Genomic DNA, 22,197 nt, shown 5'->3' on the forward strand with positions numbered 1-22,197 from the left:
ACCTGTTCATGCATATCTGCTTTATCTCCAGATATTTTTAAATCCCACTAATGAATAAATTCTTGTTCTGCACAACATACAACATGTTAATCAGGTCCTTAAAAAAAACTGAGTAGCAATAGTCTAGGTTAAAGCAATGTATATAAGCTCATGTTCTTCACCTTTACTTAGTATGAATTTAGTCTACAGGTTTTTAGAGAACAATTTTAATAAACTGAAGAGTATATCATAATGATTAAGGGCATGGGCTCTGACTTAGAGATTCCTGAATTCCAAACCCAAGTTTGTTGTTTACTAGGTCTTTGACCTTGAGTACATTACTTAATCTCTTCAAACATCTGTCCGCATATCCATTATGCAATAATAGGTTGTATATACCAGTAGATCTGTCACAATAATAATTGCTAAAAATGTTCTTGAGCATTTACTATGTGGCATGAACTGATCTTAGTGTTTTCCATGTATTGACTCATTTAATGCATATCGTATGTTTGGCACCATAGTGACACATGATAAAACACTTAATAAATGTTTGCTATTATTAATCATGTTAATGAATCAACTTAAATTTGGACTACTCATTAAAAATCAGAAATGAAACAAGAGTCTATCACTTTCTATCACAATAAAGACTACCTGAGCCTTTATAGAATGTAATCTTTCTACATATTATTCGTTTTACAGAATGTTGTAGGAATAAGGAGGTCACATTCTACAAACAATATTTGAATTAGAACCATGCTTGACAGTGATAAAAGGAAACCCTTCTCTTTTTGGACTTCGCTCAGGCATAACTTTCTTCAAGAAGATTCTCTCCTACTAACCCCCCACTGCGCCTCACCCACCCTGCCAATCTGGTTCAGTTGTTGACATATCTTCTATGACTTTTCTCATATTATCACACTCCATTTTAATAATTTAATAATATTTCACTGAAGAATTAGTATATGAGTGTCTGGTTATTTTCAGTGCACTAGTGACCAAAGATCTAATGAGAAGTGGGCCAGCTTTTTAGGAAGTTTCTCCCTATCCACAAGTTCCAAGAAGAGACTTTGAATTTCACATGGAAATTTCTCAGTGGTTATGGCTGCCTTCCCATAAGAATCAAAACCCTAAGCAAAACCCACATGAAACTCTTGTGTCCAGGATGTCTGAGTGCCCCTCCCTTGCCCAGCCGCATGCCACAATATATCAAAGGGTGTTTTGACTCCTGGTTGATATGTGTTATTATTTTGTATTCAATTCTAAAAGAGTGGAATGTTGTCAGCAATTGATGAGATGGCCAAGAGGCATTCATTCTGTCACAAATAAATTATTAAACTCTAAATTTGTTGAAGTCACTTTTTGGACATACATTTTATTCCTCTGCAGACCAGAATATTTACACATTGGATATGCTAGAAGTCCGATGAATAATTCAGTCAACAATTCATTAAATAGCCAGCCCAATTTGAGCAAGCTCTCAAAATACTCAAGATAAAGTCACAGTAAACAATTTGACTGCATCCAGTTTGGATAGTAAATGTACTTAAACCCTCAGTACCATTGTCTGAATTGATAGGTCTTATAAGGTATTTCCACTGGTAACAATACCTATCATTTCTTGAACACATGCTTCACTAACATAATGGCATCTAATCCTTACATCAGCTCTGAAGATAGTTACTAGCTTCATTGACAGCCCTTTAAAATCGAGATCGATTTCTACTAAGAAATAGGCCATGACAAAGATAATTATGCTTACTAGCTGATTAACTTGAGGACTGTGGAGGAATTTCCAGTCAGCCCTAATTTAGACATAGTATAATGTTTTTGAGAAAAGCTGCATATTTTTTCTGGTCCATTGCCTGTCTTATAACAGCTTGTTGGTATCTCTCGTTATAATGAGTGACAGAACGTCCACATGGAAATAATCCCTATATCAAATATGGAAAAAACGATTCTATCCATTTAAGAATTTCCACTAGATTAAGAGTAAACTAGCACATATCAAGTGTTCTTTAATACAACATTACAAGGGAGATATACTCATTTTATAGATTAAAAGAGTAAAGTTCAGAGAAGTTGAGTTACTCTCACAAAGCAGCTAGTAAGTGGCAAAGCCCAGACTCACATCCAGGTCTTCCTGGCTCCAGAACCTTTCTTTTTCCATTACTGCACTGCCAAGCCCCGGGTGAGTTGCTTTTCCTTTATATTATTCTTAAAACGTAACCCTTGGCTCCACGACCTAAGAACACAATGTTATTTAAGAAAGACATAATTCCAATACCTTTAAAAATTGTGAAACTCTCCTCATTAACAAATTCTGATAAAGGTTACAAAAAAATTATTCCCAGAGTTTTCCTGTTTCACACACCCATTCCATTTTCCTCCTCCACATTCTTCCATCTGGTTAAGTCAAGGCAGGGAACATTAAATTCCTGTGGTATAAGATCTTTACTAAAACCTTTTACAATAGTTTTCACCAAGATCCCCAAGAAGCACTGAGACATCCAATCACTACATTAAGACCAATTTACTGGAGCTATTGAGTGACTAGAGTAGGGAGAGAGACAACACTTACTTTTAATGACCAGTGCACTAGACATGTTCACATAATTATCTCCTCTCAGTCTATTGCAAAGAGTAAAGAAAATAAGGACTACAAGCTATCAAAATGTAAAAGGAGAAACAGGTGTTAAAACCTCAAATGATGGAATGGAAATTGAAGAGAAAGAAAGTTCAGCTAGAGAGTGAGCTGAACAGCCTTTGCGTGAGCTGGAATAACTACTCAGGAAGTCTCTAATACCTTCCCACAAGATCTGTATCTGGCCTGATTTTTAATATGGTCAAAAATATAACAGTAAAAAATATATATATATAACAGTAATTGGTAATAGTGTGTTTACAACTCTAGAGATAGGCATGAGGCCCAAGTTTTCAGAACTTTGGAATCAGAGGTAAACTAACTTCTTAAGATAACAGAAAGTACCCATGAAAGGGTGCCTGGGTGGCTCAGTCAGTTGAGCATCCGACTTCAGTTGAGATCATGATCTCATGGTTTGTGAGTTTGAGCCCCATGTAGGGCTCTGTGCTGACAGGGCAGAGCTTAGAGCCTGCTTCGAGTTCTCTGGCTCCCTCTCTCTCTGCTCGTCCCCTGCTCGTGCTCTGCCTCTCTCTCTCTCTCTCTCAAAATTAAATAAACATTTTTAAAAAATTAAAAAGAGAAAAAAGAAAGAAAGCTCCCATGAAGGACACCTGGGTGTTCAGTCGTTAAGTGTCCAACTCTTAATTTCGGCTCAGGTCATGATCTCACAGTTTGTGGTTTCAAGCCCTGAATCGGGCTCCACGCTTACAGTGCAGAGCCTGCTTGGTTTTCTCTCTCTTTCTGCCCCTCCCCGCCTCTCAAAATAAATTAATAAACTTACAAAAGAAAGAAAAAAAGAAAGAAAGAAAGAACCCACACTATCGTTCGAACCTGGGTCCGAGAACAAAATTTTCACTCTTAACTACATCATGACTTATAGACAGAATTGTGCCTACATCACCATAGGAAGGACAGCATAGAGTAGGAGACAGGCATAGATTGGAAGTCTCTTGTCTCTTCTAACTGTATGACCTTCAGCAGTAGTTTAATTTTCTGCTACTTTTTCTTCATTTGTAATACTTTCAAGAATGCCTACATGGAGGCATTTAGCATCATGCCAGGCACCAAAGAGCTTACTTGTTTGTTTTATTTCCTGTCTTTAAAACATCCATGGAAAACATTTTATAACTTCATTAGAGGTTCTCTTAAAATCTAGCTTAATATGTCCTTGCATCAATTCCATTTTGCATTCTGTTCTAAAATTAATATTGCTAATTGAGAAACTAAGAAATGAAAGGTTGAGAAAAACAAAATGCATTTCATAAGAAAATGTGAAGTTAAAAGTACAGGTAGAAAAAAAATGTGTAAATTCTCTTTGTTGGTTGAGATCCACTCAAATAAATTGACCTTAAACAAGTTTTAGCAGCATTTGCTTTGAAAGATATGAACAGCAGAAATTTAAATCGATAAATATCTCACACCTGCTTTGACTTGGCAACACTGGGAAATGTTCTGGTTAAAGGTATTTCCCATTTCACATGCTTGGTTCATCCCATTTAGGGTCGCTTTAGCTACAGTCAAAAGCTCCAACGACAGACCACAGTTGTCTCAACAAAACATCAGTTTTATAGCAAACTCGATTGTCTAACCATCCTGTGAAGTGCTGGTTCTTGAGGGAGTGGCTTGGACAAAAGAGTTCTTTTTAACGAAAGAAGATAAAGCATCCTTTCTTCTCTTTGGCATTTCCCGAGTACCTGAGACTTTTTGTATTAGGAACTCAGTAAGACTTCGGAGCAACCTCTATTTCTCATTTTCCAGTTATCAGGCTTGACGAAGAAGAGAACATGAAATGTTTCATGTAACCTAGCCAATTATCTACTCTTCATTGTTCACATGGCCTTGAATTCACAAGCATAGGTGTTAGTTCAAAATATCAGGAGCTTCCCAGCTATAATCTGAAACTGGCACATATACACAGAGGTCAAGGAGATACTAAAGAAAGAGGCAGACCACTCCCAGTGGTAGGTGGCAGATTTAATAGCAAGGGAACTGATTTATGAGGCTTGTCTCAGGCAGCTGCAAGACAGATTGACTTTTGCATGTAGCATATGCTCAGTCCAGTACAATGTGACACACTGCTGGGACCCTGGCCAAGCTATCTAAAATGTTGTCAATGTTGGGCACAGCTACATGAATGGAGAAAAATACTTGTTGAATTCTCGGTAGTCCACAGTCTTCCGCCATGAGCCATCTGGCTTTTTTACTAGCCATACCAGGCTATTGAAAAGCACCATGGACAGGGAGAGCAATACCCACTTGGTTCAGTCCTTGGATAGTTTCTCGCATTTCCTTACATCCCTCAGGCAATTTATATTATTTGACAGTTGCCATTGTTACTGGTTCCCAGGTGACATTTCCCCTCAGCACTTGTGTACTATAACTGAGAGATGGCATTCACCTGAACAGGTGTTCAGAGTTGGACCTTGTAAAATATCAATTCCCAATATTTTCTCTGGTATTGAAGAGATTAAAACCTCATATTCTTAGAGAAGAGAATGTCCAAACTGGATAGTCAAAGGGATCTTCCTAATCATAATCGTAACCATCGATGGTACTAAGAGGGACAAGAAACTTTTGAAGGTGACCATGTATTAGAGTACATTCAGCTCTAGTATCAATGAGAGCCATCACCTTTTGTTTGTTTCTGGGATATCAGTGAATAGTGACCTCAGCATGAAGCCTCTGCCTCCCACAGCCTTTACCTGCAGGCAATCTTGGCCTCCATCCTGTCCCCAGGGTGTGACTGCATCCCTGAGGCATCTGCTGGAGTTGGTGGGGCATAAGCGATAGTAGGAGCAAGTGGGGCAGGTCTGAACTTTGGTTCAATTTCAAGGCTTTCCTTACATTACATTATTAGGCAATACATTATTAGGTTCTCAATCTATATTTTCATGTGAGATCTTGGCAGCAATGAAGTCAAACCACATTCGCTTCCAGGTTACTTTTACCAGATCCTTTACAACTGATTGAGATAAACTTTTGGCTTTTCAAGTTCCCTCTCTGTCTCTGGTTTTTCCCACAGCCACACCAATTCCCACGATTTGTCAGTTTCCCCCAGACCAGCAAATGGATGACTCAATATTATAAACATGTTGTCCCATAACTAGGCTCAGCATAGATACCATTAGCATCCGTACTGGGTACTAGGGACAGACTGGAGTATCATGGTTCTCATTCCTACAGTGAATGTAACCCAATCAAGGCCTTCAAAGACAGGGGCATAGGTGATCTGTCTCACTCCCGACTCCCTAAGAATTTATTGTATCTCCTCTAGAGATCTCCAGGGTCACACGTGCCCAGGGAGGAGGGAAACCCCCTTCATTGGGCTTAGCTTCTCTGCAGATTAGAACAATCCAATCTATAAGGTAGTGAATGCCTTGAACCCCCTAAGCACAGGGGCTGCTGGAGGGCATGGTGTTTTGCTCATTGCTGTGCTCATTGCTGTGCTCATTGTTGTGCTCATCACATGTTGTGCTCATTGCTCATTTTCTTTGCTTCCTGCTGACTCAGAAAAATGCCATTGCCTCCCACCACACTCCCACCGCCCCTCCTCATATCCTATAGCTGCACTATGTCTGGATACTTTCCCTGGCCTTTTGCTGGAATTTGGCAGCTATATCAATAAGCTCAGTGGGAGTATATTCTCTCATCATGAACCTGAACTGGGGGCTGCCCCACTGGCTGGGATTACTGTTGCTGTTCTTTTGCTTTCTTTTGTATTAGGAGTCAGACGGCATGGGGTGTCCATCCATTTCACTGTCCGTCACCACAACATCCTCCTTGTTGATCTCCTCACTTTCCCAGGGATTCCACCTCTTCGTGTCCCAATCAGGCTTTATCACCAGTGCTCCAACTTTCATCAAGGGCAGCTTGCAACCACCTGGTTTTGAAGAATGACACGCTAAGGTCACCAACCTATTGTTCTGCTCTCTCACCTCATCTGTCAGCCCCAAAGTCAAGAGAGTTGTGGACAACCTCACATCCTTCTCTAATATCAGCTCTTCTTCCACCTTTCTAACTCAAGTTCAGCCTCTAATTGGGCATTGGTGTCCAGGCAAACTGTTCGTAGTAGAGCCCAGCCCTCTGTGGCAGCCATTTGTTTCTCTTCTTTGTTGCAGTGCCCTACGCTCAGTTCCTCAAACAAGTGCACTAGACCAGTCAGCATTTTCAGGGTGTCCCCATATATGTTCATACTGCAGTCCAGTATTTAGCATATGGGTCACCCATCCCCACATAGAAGTCAATGGTCAACACAGGATTTCTCTCATGGGTGCCTCTCTCCCAACACCCACTTGTCCTGGCTCACCAATTGTTGATTCAAAACCTTGGGAGCTTCCCTAGTAAAATCTGAAGACAAGAAAAGAACAAAAGAGGCAGATCACTCCAGATTGGTAGGTGGCAATTTTAATAAGCAAGGATACTTACAAGGCTTCTGTTGAGTGCCTTAAGACAAGTAGATATCCACCCACCAGAATCTAAAAAGTACATATAGAGGTCCTAACTGGGTTCAGTCATGTATTCAGTCCAGATGTTCTCAACAACACCTTACTTTCTCAATGTTTCCTTGAAACAGCTCCTAGTGTGGGAATGGTGATGGAATGAAGAGCCTCCAATTGTCCAGGTCCAGCTCATAGATTAACTGGTGGTCATGTGTCTTGTCCTCCTCCAACAATAGGATAGTACCATGAAAAGAAGCATAATTATATAATTGCCCAAACTTTCTATCACTGGTGTCTCCTACAAAGGGTAGAAAAAAGAAAACCATTGGCATCCTCCCCTGCTCTGCAACAAAGTGGACATTAGGAAGTTCAACTATGCATGAATTATTCAATCTTAATACAGTATTTTGACATTTCAGATAGAATCTAATATATCAAGAAAATAGTTTACTTCACCTGAAGTTATTCATTCAACAAATATTTATGGAACACCACCTAAATACCAGGACTTTAGTGACTGCTAGAAACACAAGAGTGAATGAAATAAATATGGTGCCTGCCACAAGCAGTGATCTTGAACTTTGGAAGTAATAAGTAATAACTTTGGAGGTGAGGGAAAGAGAAGTCATGTTAATTCTTAGGTTTCTGGGTTAAGCAATTGAGAGAGTATCACTCACAAAGACAAACTTGTAGAAAAAAACCAGTGTGGAAAAAAGGATGAGGGATTTCATGTTGTTCATTCTGAATTGGAAATGTCTGTAAAATGTCCAACTGGAGATGTACCAAGGTAGTTGTATATATATACCTAAAGGATCAAAAGAAAGGACTGGGCTAGAAATATAGTTTTGGCATAAAAAGCATATCCAAAGCCAAAGACAGAAGGTGTAAAAGTTTCCCATTCTGGCTGATCGTATGACTCACCTAAAGAATACATTTAAAATACACATATTTTTGGGTCCCCATCTCCAATATGCTGAATCACTCTGGAATCTGAAGACTTACTTATTTCACGGGGCCAAGGCTACAGAAAAAGAGACCCTTTAAGAGACCATTTATTATAGCCATAACAAGAAATTCCAAGGGTCTAAAATTGAGTAGTAACAATTGAGTAGTAACAGTTGAGTAGTAAGGATGATTCAAATACATACAGGAGTTCAAGCAGCTAGTCTTCACTGATTGGATGCAAGAAGTGAAGGAAGGAAGAGTTTAAGGTGATTCTCAAATTTCTGGCCTGAGGAACTTGATGGTGGAGGTGGAGACAAAGGAAATTAGATTTATGGAGAGGTATGTTGAGATTTGGACATTGTGTCAAAGACTAAAGCCTTGAGTTAACCCCTCTAACATAGTAACAGAGTAGCTGATTTTAGTTTGGCATATGACCGCCCAAAATAAAGGTAACATTTCACACTTATAGCTAGATACAGCTGAATGACAAAATCCTGGCTAATGGTATGTAATATAAATTTGTTGTTATGCTTGCCACTTCCAGGAAGTGTCTTTAAAAGGAGGAGGTGGGGAGTTCTGAGTGGCTCAGTCAGTTAAGCTTCTGACTTTGGCTCATGTCACGATCTCACAGTTCATGGGTTCGAGCCCCACTTTGGGCTCTGTGCTGACAGCTCAGATCATGGAGCCCGCTTCAGAGTCTGTCTGTCTCTCTCTCAAAGATAAACGAAAAAAAGAAAAAAAAGAGGGGTGGGGGTTCTTTCTCTCCTTCTTCCTTCCTGCAAGGAAATATGGACATAATAACTAGGCCTCTATTAAAAATCTTGGCTCATCAGTTTAACTGAGGCATGGAAACCACACACACACACACACACACACACACACACACACACACAAAAGCAGCAAGATAGAGCCTGGGTCTTTGACTTCTTAAACATGAGAAATAAAGAAGTTTCTACACATTTAGGCTACTGTTATTTTGTGACTCTCTGTTAGTCACAGCTGAATCTAATCCTAATAAATATCAGAAGTGTTAATTTGGAGGTGTCTGCGGAACTACAAGGAGGGAAATACTGTTGGATGTCCTAATATAGAACCAGGTAAGACATCAGCATTGTAGATAGAGTCTATAAGTAACCACACGCTCTGAAAGTAAGTCCATGTGATTTTTCCAATAGCCTTCATCAGGCAGATCTGACAGTGAAAAAGTTAGTATATGTTCATTTAGACAGTCACATTTAAATTCATTTTCCAACCTCAAGTATAAAGTGACTTAGGGATCAATATTAATATGTATTTAAAAGCTTGCCTTTGAAAACAAAAATTTATCGCACAGCTGCTTTTTATATAATTGGCTACTCTTTATAAGACACTCATACCATATAAGGGTAGTATAATCAAAACCCTTTTATTATGGAGAAATTAAAACTAAAACCAAACAAGGACATAACCTAATGTGCCAAATACAGTACAATGTATATGAAAAATAATAAATACTTAGGAATAATTGCATTCACCTTATTTGTAAAAAAAAAAAAAAAAAAAAAAAAAATTAAATGACAGGGCACCTGGGTGGCTCAGCTAGTTTAGTGTCTGACTCTTTTTTGTTTGTTTGAATATCTATTTATTTTTGAGAGAGAGACTGAGGATGAGTGGGGGAGAGGCAGAAAGAGAGGGAGACACAGAATCTGAAGCAGGCTCCAGGCTCCAAGCTGTCAGCACAGAGCCTGACCCAGCACAGAGCCTGACCCGGGGCTCAAACTCACGAACTATGAGATCATGACCTAAGCTGAAGTCGGACGCTTAACCGACTGAGCCACCTAGGCGCCCTGAGTTCCTGACTCTTGATTTAGGCTTAGGTGATGATCTCACAGTAGTGAGATGGATCCCCATATTGGGCTCCACCCTGGGCATTGAGCCTGCTTAAGATTCTCTCCCTCCCTCTGCCTCTCCCTCAAGCACATGCTCTCTCTTTCTCTCTCTCAAAGAAAAAAATAAATGTAAGCTTAAGCAACTGCCTAGGTAGCATAATTCTTTACAAACTCAAAACAGACGCTCACAAATCTGAGAAAATATACATGCTGCCACCTGTTAAACTTACTAAAAACAATGTTAATCGCTTGTACAAAGTATTCTAATAAAAATAATCAGAAATTATTATCTATTTATGTGCTATTTTTAAAATTCTGAACAATTTCCCACTGTAGACCTCATTAGAAGCTATAATCCCACTTTTCACGTGAGTTTCTTAAAAACAAGAGTCATAGCTTCACATATAATTATAGAAAATGAAAAAAATAAATTATAGAAAATGAATTTTTTTAATGTTTATTTGGGAGACAGAGAGAGAGAAAGAGAAACACAGTGCAAGCAAGGGAGGGAGGGCAGAGAGGCAGGGAAACAGAGAATCTGAAACAGGCCCCAGGCTCTGAGCTGTCAGCAGAACCCTATGTGGGGCTGTGTTCTTATAACACTTTAAAATTTAAAGAGGTATAATAAGTGTTTCAGGATGTTCTGTGTTTCCCCCAAAGAAAGCCTGAACAAATAAGCACTCATGTGTTGGATTTTGTGGGGTTTTACCATTAGTTTTAAAACCCAGTCTACCTCTGGCATCTTCTCCCTATCGCTTGTCAGTATGCACTCAATCAGATATTAGAAAAATAATTTTAACATAAGATTCACCAAACTTGAGGAGACAATATACTATGAAAATAAAAATCAATACATATATCTCAGCTAGATATTAATTTGGTGCTTTTGCCCTGGTTAGAACTGCCTCGGCCCCTCAGCCCCTCTCCCAGCACAGACTAAAAAGGTAGTTAAATCAGTGCAGAGCCAACATCAAGAATCAAACCCACATCTAGCCAGTGAGAAAAGATGGAATTCCTTTGTGCCTCAAATTCATGTGGTGTTGGGACTCAGCTGAGTCCCAAGGTACTGAGCCTGTCTTCAATCTCCTGATACAGAGGCTCTTCATTAAGGAGCATCAGAAACCCAAATGAATCAAAAAATTAATCAAAATAAATTTGTAGGACTGGAAGGTTCGGAAGCTCCTGCTAAAGAGTAAGCGTTTCCAGGAGGGAAGGGAGAGTATCTGGTAATAAAACTAGCTTAAGAACCACAAGACCTAGGGTCTTAGTCTTATTCTGTTACTAATTAGCTGAGTCTGTTTCCTTCTACATAAAGTGAAGAGAATTAAACTGGATGATCTCAGTGGTCTCTTCTAACGTTAAAAATGTAGGTACAGTGGTCTCTTCTAACGTTAAAAATGTAGGTCATTACCGGTCAATGACATGGCTTGAAACCTCTTGAATGCAATACTTCCATTTATTGTTGTTTCTTTCTAATATTGGTCCCCAGGAAGTGTTTAACTCAGATGTTTGGCTCCGCAGAAAATTTTTTTATTACTATCTCTCTCCTTCAATTGATGTTGGTTCTTTCAAACCTACATTTACATTGTTTTCTTTGCGATTTAGAATGATGTTACTGAATTCGTAAAAGTGCAAAAGGAAATTTTTACATTTAGGAAATTTTAAAAACTAAATGTAAAAATTTCCATTAAGGGATTTTCCTTTTTGCATTAAACATGTTATTGGGTAAAATATGGTATAGGAAAGTGATTAAATCAAAATCATGTGGGTTGTTAAAGATTATTTGGTTGTTTGGGGTCTCCTAGGATACCTAGTTGTTTTTCCACCAACCCACACATCCTCTACATTCCCAATAAAGCCTTTGGAATCTGCTGAGCTTTTTAAGGCTCTCAACATTCTCTATGACTTCACCATATCATTAAAAATCTAAAGTTATTTAGCATAATTTAATAGTATTAGCAAGATGTGTGTCCGTATCCAAGGATATAAACTTGTTTGTTGTGACAACCGCCTAAACACTCCAAAAGGCCACTCAAAGAAAAAAACATACCAGGTCAAATTTTCAGTAGTTTTATTGAAAAATGCCTCTTTTGTTTCAGAAATAAATAATATAAGGCAGTGAAATTCACAATCTGCAGTTAAAATATAAAAGCAGCAATTCTATGTTCATAGTCTTGCAAACATTTTCCAACTGCTTTTGATAACTAAGAAACATTATGTTCTGAAAAAAAAGTTCATACTAAATATACAACACAAACATGCAATTCCGTCTCGGCAGAATAATCTGCAATTTGGCATAAATGTTAGTGTGTCTAAAACAAGAAGGTTTAAGGCAATATGGAACTGTATCCAGTTGATACAATAATTTCAGCTACATGGCTTAAGGTTTGTGGTTGTTAAAGGAGATGTATAAGAGCATTCTATGCCCTAATGTAGAACAGAAGATAGAAGAGGAAGATAAATAATTGCAATGGAGTTGTTTTTTCCCTCCGTTTTGGTTTGAGGAGGGGAATTACTTGAATCGTGGTGTAATTGAATTGCAAAAAAAGTTTTGTAAAAGATGAACTGCCTTCTCGAAATATACAGTAGTCCTGGGGTTCCAGGACTTCCTGCTTAACCTAAGAGTTTCACTGAGGCTGCCCTTTGTGCTAACTAAAAGCACAAGGCACGTTCTCTCCTTGCACCTTTGGGGCAAATTATTTTGCAAGCATTTCAAGGGCAAAGGCAAAAATGTCTACAAGACTGCGTGCAGCGAGCTAGGTTTCCTGCAGAAACAAGGTTCTCTACAATCAGAAAGCGTACTCTTGGATGAAGCAACGCCGGAAGACACATCGCAGATAAGACGTACACCTCTCTGTCTGACCTGTAAATGAAAATCCCAACACCTCCCCCCAGCGTGGCTGCGCTGCGCGCGGTTTCAGGTTCACTGCCCAGGGCCGCGGGGCAGGGCGCGCCGCCAGCGAGCGTGGGGAGGATCCTCGTCGCCAGGCTCGTCGGCGCCGTAGTCCTCGTACTCGTCCGCCGTCCGCTCGGGCTCCACCGGCACGATGAAGGGCTCCCGCTCGGGCAGGTAGGCCCCGCCCTCGGGCACGTACGGCTCTGTCCGATTCAACATTACAGTTATGGCATGATTTGGAAGGCACACACACAGCAAAAGCTAAATCATCACCCGAGGTGATGGCAATCCAGTCTTATCTCATAGCTATAAATAGAGAAGTTACAATGTCCTGATTACGTCCATTTGCTGAGAGAATTTGCTGATGATCAAATAAAGAAATGGCACTTTTTTTTTAACCTTCAAGGATCCAGCGGTAAATACAATCATTGCACAAATACCTGGGAAGGGTCAGAGGCTGGGCCAAATAACTGTAAACGCAGAAACCTAGGTAGGATTTTCGCAACTGTGCAGGAGTTCAAACTCCTCAATTCAAAGAACAATTTGGAAAGATGAGGAGATAAGAGAAGGTTTTATTGGCTCCTAGAAACTGAACGCTGGAGGTGAGAATCAACTATCACCAGGTAATATACAGTACATGACATTTTCTGTGGCTGTCTCTCCCACAGACTGAGTTACAGTCGGTGGGTGAGGAACACCAGTGACGACGGTTAAACAGGAAGAAGAAAAAGTGGCTATAAAACTTTGGTTTGAAAATTGCAATTACAAGACCCAAATGAGAGTACATGTACAAAAAATAATAATAGTAAGACACATGCCCTGAATCAGACACATCGCTAACAAGCAAGAGATGAGGAGATTCCATTCGTGTTATTCCGGCATAGAGCAAGCAGCAGGCTTGGATGCAGAAGCTTATTGTAGAATTGTTAAGTGATTTTAGTGGACAGGATCACATACAAATCATTTACAAGCCACAATTAGTTTATTATTTACATAAGACATTTCCCTTTAACCAGGTTAATTGTTTTTCTCCAAATGGCATAATCTCCGCTGGTTAGTAGTTTTATTATGCGCCTCTTTCACAACTGAGGCTCCTCATGGTTGTGTGTTTGAACTTTTTTTTTTAATAATACTTTTCTATGTTATTACTGAAATGCATCAGGCTTATAAACTAACACCACTGCTTTTGTCTCATTCAAGTTAGTATAAAGAGACTCCACCCTCCTTTATGATGTCCACCCGGTTCTTTAACCATATATCTGTGGTGAAATTTCCATACAGACTCATTTCCTAATAAGCACGTGCGCAAACATCTCAGAAACAGGATTTTCATGTATTCAAACTGTAAGCAGCACTGGCGACTTAGAAAATTTGTTAGCCGGAACCTGAAACAGGTCAAAGATGATAGTTTTTAAAAGTTGAATTACTATGCAAAAATATATATATACACATCCATCTAAGTATGTAATGGTTAAAATATATATATATATATATCCATATATTTCCAGTTATTCACACATACCATAAGGCAGAGGTAATTAAAATTTATTTTATAAAGAATTAAATTATAATTTTGTGAATGAGCTGCATGAGAAATTTATATTAAAATTACTACTTTTGGTCATATATAAGTATGCACATAAATATATAGATATATAGATATTTAGATATCAACTACTCATGCACTATTTGCTAGTAGCCAACCATATCAAACAGCAGTATCATTTTTAAAACTTGCAAGATGCTTGAGGGTGCGCTGATGAAAAGGTCACCTCTGACCACAGCATGAGTTTCTTATTCCCAGATCAGCATATCTCCCTTGTCTCCACACTCCCCAAAATCAGGCGTAAGACACCTGGCCTCTGTAATTGTCAGACACTAGATATGCACTACCAACTCTTTAAAAGAAAAAAATTAAGTCCCAGATTTTAGGAACATTAATTCTATGGACAGGATGAGACAGTGTATTATTTTCAGTTGTCTGCACCATGTCAGCAAAAAGTCTGCCTCAACATCAGATTCCCAAAACAATTTTTTAGTATGTATTCTTGATATTCTATAATTATATTCACAAATCTCTCTTCCCAATCTTTAGGTTTAAAAGAAAAAAAAGTCATGTTATAGCATTCTTTGAACTCCCAGAAGAAATAAGGAGAGATTTATGATGCGATTGGGCAAATGTAGAAATATAGGAAGGAAGAGCAAATAACCATTTGACCCCTAACAGTGAAGTCATGTTTTATGCTTTGAGAGAGAACAACATTACTGCATAATCAAAACACACAACTGAAAGAGTTTATATCTTCAAAAAATCCTCAAATCAACCTTCCTTCAATCCTAGGGAACTTCATTTCCATAAAGGTTCTAAATTCAGGTGAATTTGGGTTCCTACAATGGCAACAACATACCTGGATAGCCTTGCCCATTGTATGGGATGCTGGCACACTGGGATGAATCACAGTATCCAGGAGGACCTGGGGGGCCTCGGATACCTGAGTTTCCAGGACGACCTGGGGGGCCAGGAGGACCTCTTGAACCTGTGGACCCTGGTGGACCCGTTCTGGATTCTCCTTGTGGACCTAGTATGGGGTTAAAACAGATTTCCCCTCTTGTCAAATACATCTCCTGAGGCAGTCCACAATTCTTCCACACCACCACTGCCTCAAGACGACATGATGCACTAGTGTATGGTAAGAAAATATTTCCTTAAGAAATCACCAGTATGAACCAAAGTGTGAAACTTTCTTACCAGTGATCCATCAAGAATTAATGACAGAAATACAACTACTTTAACGATTGTATCCAAAGAAAACTGACTTACCAAGAATTAAGCCAAACTAAAGATCCCAGTGAGTTCCCTGGATGGTTCCCACTCTTACAGAGATAAAACTATCTGAAGGAAATGGTTATATTAGCCGTGTTAGACTGCCAGGAGAACATGGGAGTGCCTGCCCCACACCTCCAGACTATGTAAAGTAATGTTATTTCTGGATCAAGTTATACGTAGTTATGGTTAACACAAATGTAAAGATTTAACCACTAGGGCTGACCTTGGTTACAGGGTCTCATGGACCTTATAATGAAGAAAAACAAGAAGTCATTTTCAATCTAGTAAATGAAATGCATAAAACAACTGGACAACTATTCTTTCTTTCTAAAACATCAATAAAGAAACTGTGAATGAAATCTTGCAATGTGTCAGGATTTTTAGTGAGAATATGTTTTCTCAGCCGCTAGCAACATCTTGAAGAATACTAGAAGAAACAGGAAATAACACCATCCTTAAAGGCTATGTGGCCAAACAAAACAAATGGGAATTCCATAAAAAAGAAAACAGTAACCCTCTGTGTCATTAAAACCCATACCCTCATATATTAAAGTTACAGTGAGTGCTTAATAGAACACATTCAAACTTTTTTTTTTGAACAAAGAGAACATAAAAATGAGCAGGTTTACACAGGTTGAACTTCTTGCTAAAATATATTCACGATGACAGGCCTGCCTGAAGCTAACAGGATGAGATTGTGAATCTCTTAGGGTTGTATACTCTCAGTATTTATGCTGTTTACTTATTTGATTTACTACCAAACGTACCTGGGGGGCCAGGCAGCCCTCGAGGTCCCGGAGATCCAATACCCCTTTCACCCTTCTCTCCCGGCAAACCTGAGGGAGGACAGAAAGAGAACAGGGAGAAAATTTTCTGGAAACATGTAGTTTTCATCTTAACTGATAATACTTAATTCAAGTAATTCACTTCTTTTAGTGAAAGCAGAAACTAATTTTTCACAGAAGTTCACTCTTTAAGCCAAATTCTTTCTAGACATTTGGGTAATTCCAGATTCATGGCCAAGAAACAAATCTGGCTACAAGTCAGGGGGAAAATTATTTGAAGAAAACAAACATGTCTATTATATTTTTTTTAGAAACAGTAATTAAGAACAGGAATCTTGACTACATAGTTACAACTCATTCAGACACATCTTAAAGGTAGCTCTTTAATAGCTCTATTGCATAGCATCCAAACCGTTAGAATTATAGAAGTATCTAAATTTTCCCCAGAATATTAACTGCTGCTTTGACAAAAGGGAACACCCAGCATCCCGAAACATCTGGAATTAAATAATTCTATTTTTCTTCTTTTCCTTCAATGACACTTATCTACCATGAAATTAAAGCCAAACAAACACGTAAGACCAGTGCCAAGCCCTGAACAAAGGAACTAAAAGAATTTGGATCTAAAACTGTAAGGCTGCTTAAGTACATTCTAAGTACATTCAATGTACATTAAGCACATTGCTAGTCACAATAATTAATAATATTTTAGCGTCTGAGTGAGTTTGCCAAAATACAGTTTTTCCCATCAACAATAACAACAAACAATCAGAACATAGCATTATCTTTACTGAGATCTCCTGACAAAATCTTCCCATGTTCTAAGATACGGATCTCTATGGCCTGCGGCTGCCTAAAGAAAATAACGGGTTCGTGGACACACAGTTTTTCTGGGGCTGTCCAAACAAGAATAATTAAAGCAGTTTGCCAGGTTCAGCCTTCCACGTGCTTTTCAACCTGACCCAGATCCCCCACTTGCACATTCCTTTCTTTAGCCCTGCACAGCGGCCAGAGATGCCCACCTCGTTCACCGGGGGGCCCCTGCATCCCTGGTGTGCCAGGGAAGCCTGGTCGCCCCCCAGGTCCCGGTTCTCCTCTGGCTCCTGCACTGCCAGGAGGGCCTGGGGGACCCGGTGGGCCTGGTTGGTTGCGATTGGAGTGATAATCATTTGGAATCTGATTCAGCATCTGATTGAATCTGCTCATCTGACCTACAAACAGAAATAAGACTTGTTAGTAAGAAACCCAGTAGGGAAGGGATGAGATGGTGAAACTCTTCTCTTAGTGTCTAGTGAAATCCATCTCTATTCCTCCCCCTCCAGGACACATTCTAATTAGAAGCCTAAAAATAAAATAAAACACTCCAGTCATCTAGGACAAAATGATTCCTGATAAACATGTGTCTCCACAAAAATACTGACCAGTAAGCCACAGCATTACTATAAACATAAAAGAATTGTAAAAGTTTTATATGGCTCTGATATAAAGCCCTGTGGTTTGCCAGATGATGTCATTCAAAAGAGAACCTTTCTTGAATTAAGCAATTTTTTGTGTGCATGTACCTAGAATGATAATCAGGTTTTAGTGTAAATTGAATCGCGTATAGGATACATTGAAAAATACAGATCTCTGGGCCTCATCTCCAAAGACAGTAAGTCACTATGTTTAGGGTGTGGCCCAGGAACACTCATTGTTAACGAGCAATATAGGTGATTTATGCAGGTTTCCCTCAGGATCACACTTCAAGAAACACTGTTAAGACTTCTGAAATAGGAAACCCTGAGTTTAAAGCCATGCTGTTTGTAGGCACTGAGCTTTATTACTTAATAGGCTTCATAAAATAAGAAGAAAGAGTCTGTGAAAAATAAGGAGGCAATAAAAAGGTCACCACCAATATGTACTTTCTATGATCAAATTAATGTTGATGGGCCCCCTTCCTTAAAGTCATAGAATAATTTAAAGTTTATAACTTTAAAAATCCAGTGTTTGCTGCTACTATATGTATCCTGATGAAGATCAGTAAAAATCCTAACAAGGAAATTGAAAAGCCCTTTCAAAATATGATTCTGTATCAGATTAAGTATAGGATAACAGGCTATTATTTTACTTTGGGTTCTTGTTTTATCTTAATGACAGTCATTAACATAGGACTAGTTTTAACCGACCAGATACAAAACCAAGAATGTATAAAAATAAGAGATCATCACAATGAAATAGGAACATATATCTTAGAAACTTTGTGACTCAAACTCTGCATTTTCCTGCAACAAATTTAAAAAGCATTCATACATTAAAAATAAAAGAAATTTTACCACTTATCAATTGTTCACAGACTTGTCTTGCAACTGCTCGCATCATGTTCTGGGAAGCAATGTCTCCCTTGTTGATCAAATCAATGAGAATCATTAGCATATTATTTCTATAGTTTCAGACTTCAATGTTTAACACACAAAATAAAAAAGTAAATCAGATTTTAAGAAATACATACTCTATCGCCCTTCTCTCCTTTCAATCCAGATGGACCCTGAAATACAGGAATTTCGTAGATTAGAAACTGACAAACATGATCTAAAATGATTCACGAACAGACATGATGATGAAAGAGAGCAAGGTCTGCTTTCTAACAGATTAGCAAAATGACACTTCATATTTATATCCATCTTACTTGCATTTTGCTTGTCTGTAAAAAGGAATCTTTCTGTCCTTGTCTCTCATAGAAGCACGTATCCTCCAAATTAGTGCTGAGATGTGAATTTTATGATTACACATTTAGAAATTATGTAGTCTTCGTGCATTTATGATGCCATTCGCAATATAAGCCTGGAACTAAAATACAGATGAGAAATTGCCCTTGGTACCATTATTCTTTCCTTTATATCACCATGGCTGGGTAGCTCGGATTGTTTCTGTAGATTGTCCATGAGGTTAATCTTGGTTCAGTTCTAGTAAGAACCAGTGGGAATTGAGTCAATTTCCTAACTAAATATATATCTCTAACTTCTTGCAATTATTTTGTGTGTGTGTGTGTACACTGAGTATAAAAGGAACCATGTGTCTCTCTTACTAAAGTGGTCCCACATCTAAACGCAGCCACAGAATATTTGTCCCTACTCTGTCAAGCCTCTCACTGGCCATGAGAGGATCTTGAAAAAAGTTTTCTATAGTGTCAGAAGGTTTTATTTTTCCATAATGTGTTTCTAGGCTGCCAATTGCTATCATGAAAGGAACATCTAAACCATTGACAAACCCACTGCTCACGTAATGTCCCAAACCGAACCACCTCTTACAGTCCCTAAGAATTTTGCCTAAAGAACTCCAATATCTTCCTCACTGCTCTTCCTGTTTTCCCATTCTTCCTCTCTAGAGTCTATTTTCCACACAGAAGCCAGAGTGATATCTTTAAAAGGAAAATAAGATTAGGTCACTCTTTTAGCTCTAAGCGCCCATCATACTTAGCATGAAATAAGAATTACATATCTTGGGCTAGATGGTCCACACAATCACCTTGTCCAGCTCTCTGGTCTTGCCTGCTACTCTTCTTCCCCTCAACTCCCTTCAGTTCAGGTACACAGGCCTCTCTGTGGTTCCTTTCATATGCCAGACTCATTCTTCAATCATTCTTCACTTGAGGCTTTTGTTCATACCTGGATCTTCTTCCCACAGATTTTCAAACAGCTCTCCCTCCATCCACTCCAGTGTCACCTCCTACGACAGGCCCCCTGATGACTATATCTAAAATAGCCACCTTCTCACTATCACAATTACTCCCTTGGCCCTCACTCTGCTTCTTTTTCTTCACATCACTCAACACTGCTAGAAACTATATTGTTTATGTACACGTTTTGGTCTATATCCCCCACTAGAATCCCCATGAGGGCCAGGACTTTGTCTTGTTTACTGTTGTATCCCCAGACCCCAGAACACAAAAACATGTACTAGCACATTTAGTCACTAAACAAAAAGGTTTTGAGTCAATGATAAAAAATATTCCACAAGAAGTTCCTTGAAACATCCGCCCTACAACATCATGTGTTACAAGTTAGCGAGAAGATACCAACTGCTTACAAGAGCTAATGATATAAGCCAACAGCCAAGCTCTCTGCTAAGACCTTTCTATACCCATCTGCTAGTTTTAGTTTTAGAAATTAAAGGTAAGTTAGAAAAGAGAAGAAAAGGAGGAACAATTTTCTACTTTAGAAGGATGAGGAAAATAAAGGGGAAAAAGAAGGTAGGGAAGGTCCAAAAAATGTTACCAAATGATAAGAAGAAACTGGAGTTTGGTTCTCCCTTTGCCAAAATTCTAGACTCTTACAGAAACGCTACTATTACTTAGTTTGGAGCCTTCTGTAAATTGCAAGGAATTTCTGTTTTGTTTTGTTTTACATTTACTGCTACTTTGAGATTGTTCCTGGTGTGTGTGTGTGTGTGTTTTAATTTACTGCCACTGTGAGATTGTTCTAGTATATATGATTTGTAGAAATCATCTTTATTGCCAGTATCTAGAGATCACATTTCAAGTAAAGGAAGCAGAAATTTCTTTTAGGTTTCTAGTTCCAGCCATCAATTACATCTGGTATATTCTTATGTAAGACTCCATTTCAGTAATACTCAATGAAATAGAATTGTGAATGGGTAGAAAAGTTCCATGTGCTTTTAACTGCTCTTGTGAAGTTCCTGCTATGATTCACTGAGGAAAAGAGAGTAATAAATTCATGTGCTAGGGTATACACAGATTGTAAAATATATCAGGGGTCCTTTCATCTTAATGCTGCTTGCTTAATTTTATGTAAACGTAGAAGGCAGGCCGTGTCACATAAAGATTCTACCCTAAGTTTCTTTGACATTAAACAGTTTTTAAACTTGGGTTTATATAATTTGGACAATACTTAAAAAAAGAGTTCCATCCTGAGAACAGCCCTGATAGATTAGTGTCATTGCTAACAGTTGGACTTACTTATCTTGGAGATACATTTTTATGTTTTAAAATTCATTTCAGACAAATAAACTGCTTAAAATAAATTCACACTTCACACATACAAATAAGAAAAAGGTTGTAAAGAAGAATATGATGCTCAATGGTCATTACGAATACTTCTGGATTGGCAATTTTAGAACTTCAAATTCAGTTTTGGAGGTACCAACGTGGAAATGCCAGATATGCATAATGCCATTATTTTAACCAGGCCATCTGACCAAAAGGAAGTTAAACTGTATGTGAATTGCAACAGGACAGTATAAAAAAGTAAAACAGCGGATCAGAGAAATCCTTTTAATCCTAGGACTACCGTCTAGCAGCCTTGATGAAAGAGAAATGACTAAATGCATGGCTGGCTGACACTCATGAAGGGTTAACATCCATAAACTACAAATGAAGGCACCACGCACCATCATGTATTTTTCTATCTTAAGCAGCATACCGCTCCTAAATAAAAGAATCGTTCTGCTGACCCAGCTTTGAGTGTTTATACAGTGCAGAAATATGTGTCTTGGCTCAAAATCCCATTCTCCTTTTAAAGAAACCCTATGACCACAATTTTCATCCCAGAATATTATAACTCAGAGAGAAAAACTTTAGAACTGGTACCAAGTTAAATCCATGGGTTTCACATAGTTTCAACAAATGCTTCAAACACATTACAGCAGAGATAACATAAATACACCAAAGCCTTGGCAACATCCTCATTATTTATGGCCGCAGAGAAATGACTCCAGACATGCAATCTGTCCACTTACTGGTCTGCCATGGTCTCCAGGTTTTCCTGGTTTCCCACTAGGTCCTGTGACTCCTGGAGAGCCTGGGCTTCCCTGAAA

General features: G+C 38.7%; 1 protein-coding gene across 9 annotated transcripts in view; it reads right to left on the minus strand.

Moving 5' to 3' along the window:
* Positions 1 to 11,932: 11,932 nt before the first annotated feature.
* Positions 11,933 to 22,197, minus strand: part of COL12A1 (collagen type XII alpha 1 chain) — a 123,808-nt gene continuing 113,543 nt past the window's right edge. For 5 of the 9 annotated variants that reach the window (XM_045498794.1, XM_045498790.1, XM_045498788.1 and 2 more), the window contains 7 exons: positions 22,120 to 22,191; positions 18,875 to 18,910; positions 18,699 to 18,765; positions 17,409 to 17,597; positions 16,369 to 16,437; positions 15,183 to 15,353; positions 11,933 to 12,977 (listed from right to left, as the gene is read on the minus strand). In XM_045498794.1, coding sequence (XP_045354750.1) covers positions 12,802 to 12,977; positions 15,183 to 15,353; positions 16,369 to 16,437; positions 17,409 to 17,597; positions 18,699 to 18,765; positions 18,875 to 18,910; positions 22,120 to 22,191 — 780 coding nt within the window. In that variant the 3' untranslated portion in view covers positions 11,933 to 12,801. Of the gene's footprint in view, positions 14,160 to 15,182; positions 15,354 to 16,368; positions 16,438 to 17,408; positions 17,598 to 18,698; positions 18,766 to 18,874; positions 18,911 to 22,119; positions 22,192 to 22,197 lie in introns of all 9 variants that reach the window. The other 4 variants (XM_045498796.1, XM_045498793.1, XM_045498791.1 and 1 more) reach the window with 1 other exon arrangement.

This window comes from Leopardus geoffroyi, chromosome B2 (assembly GCF_018350155.1).
Source record: "Leopardus geoffroyi isolate Oge1 chromosome B2, O.geoffroyi_Oge1_pat1.0, whole genome shotgun sequence".
NCBI classification, from domain to species: domain Eukaryota; kingdom Metazoa; phylum Chordata; class Mammalia; order Carnivora; family Felidae; genus Leopardus; species Leopardus geoffroyi.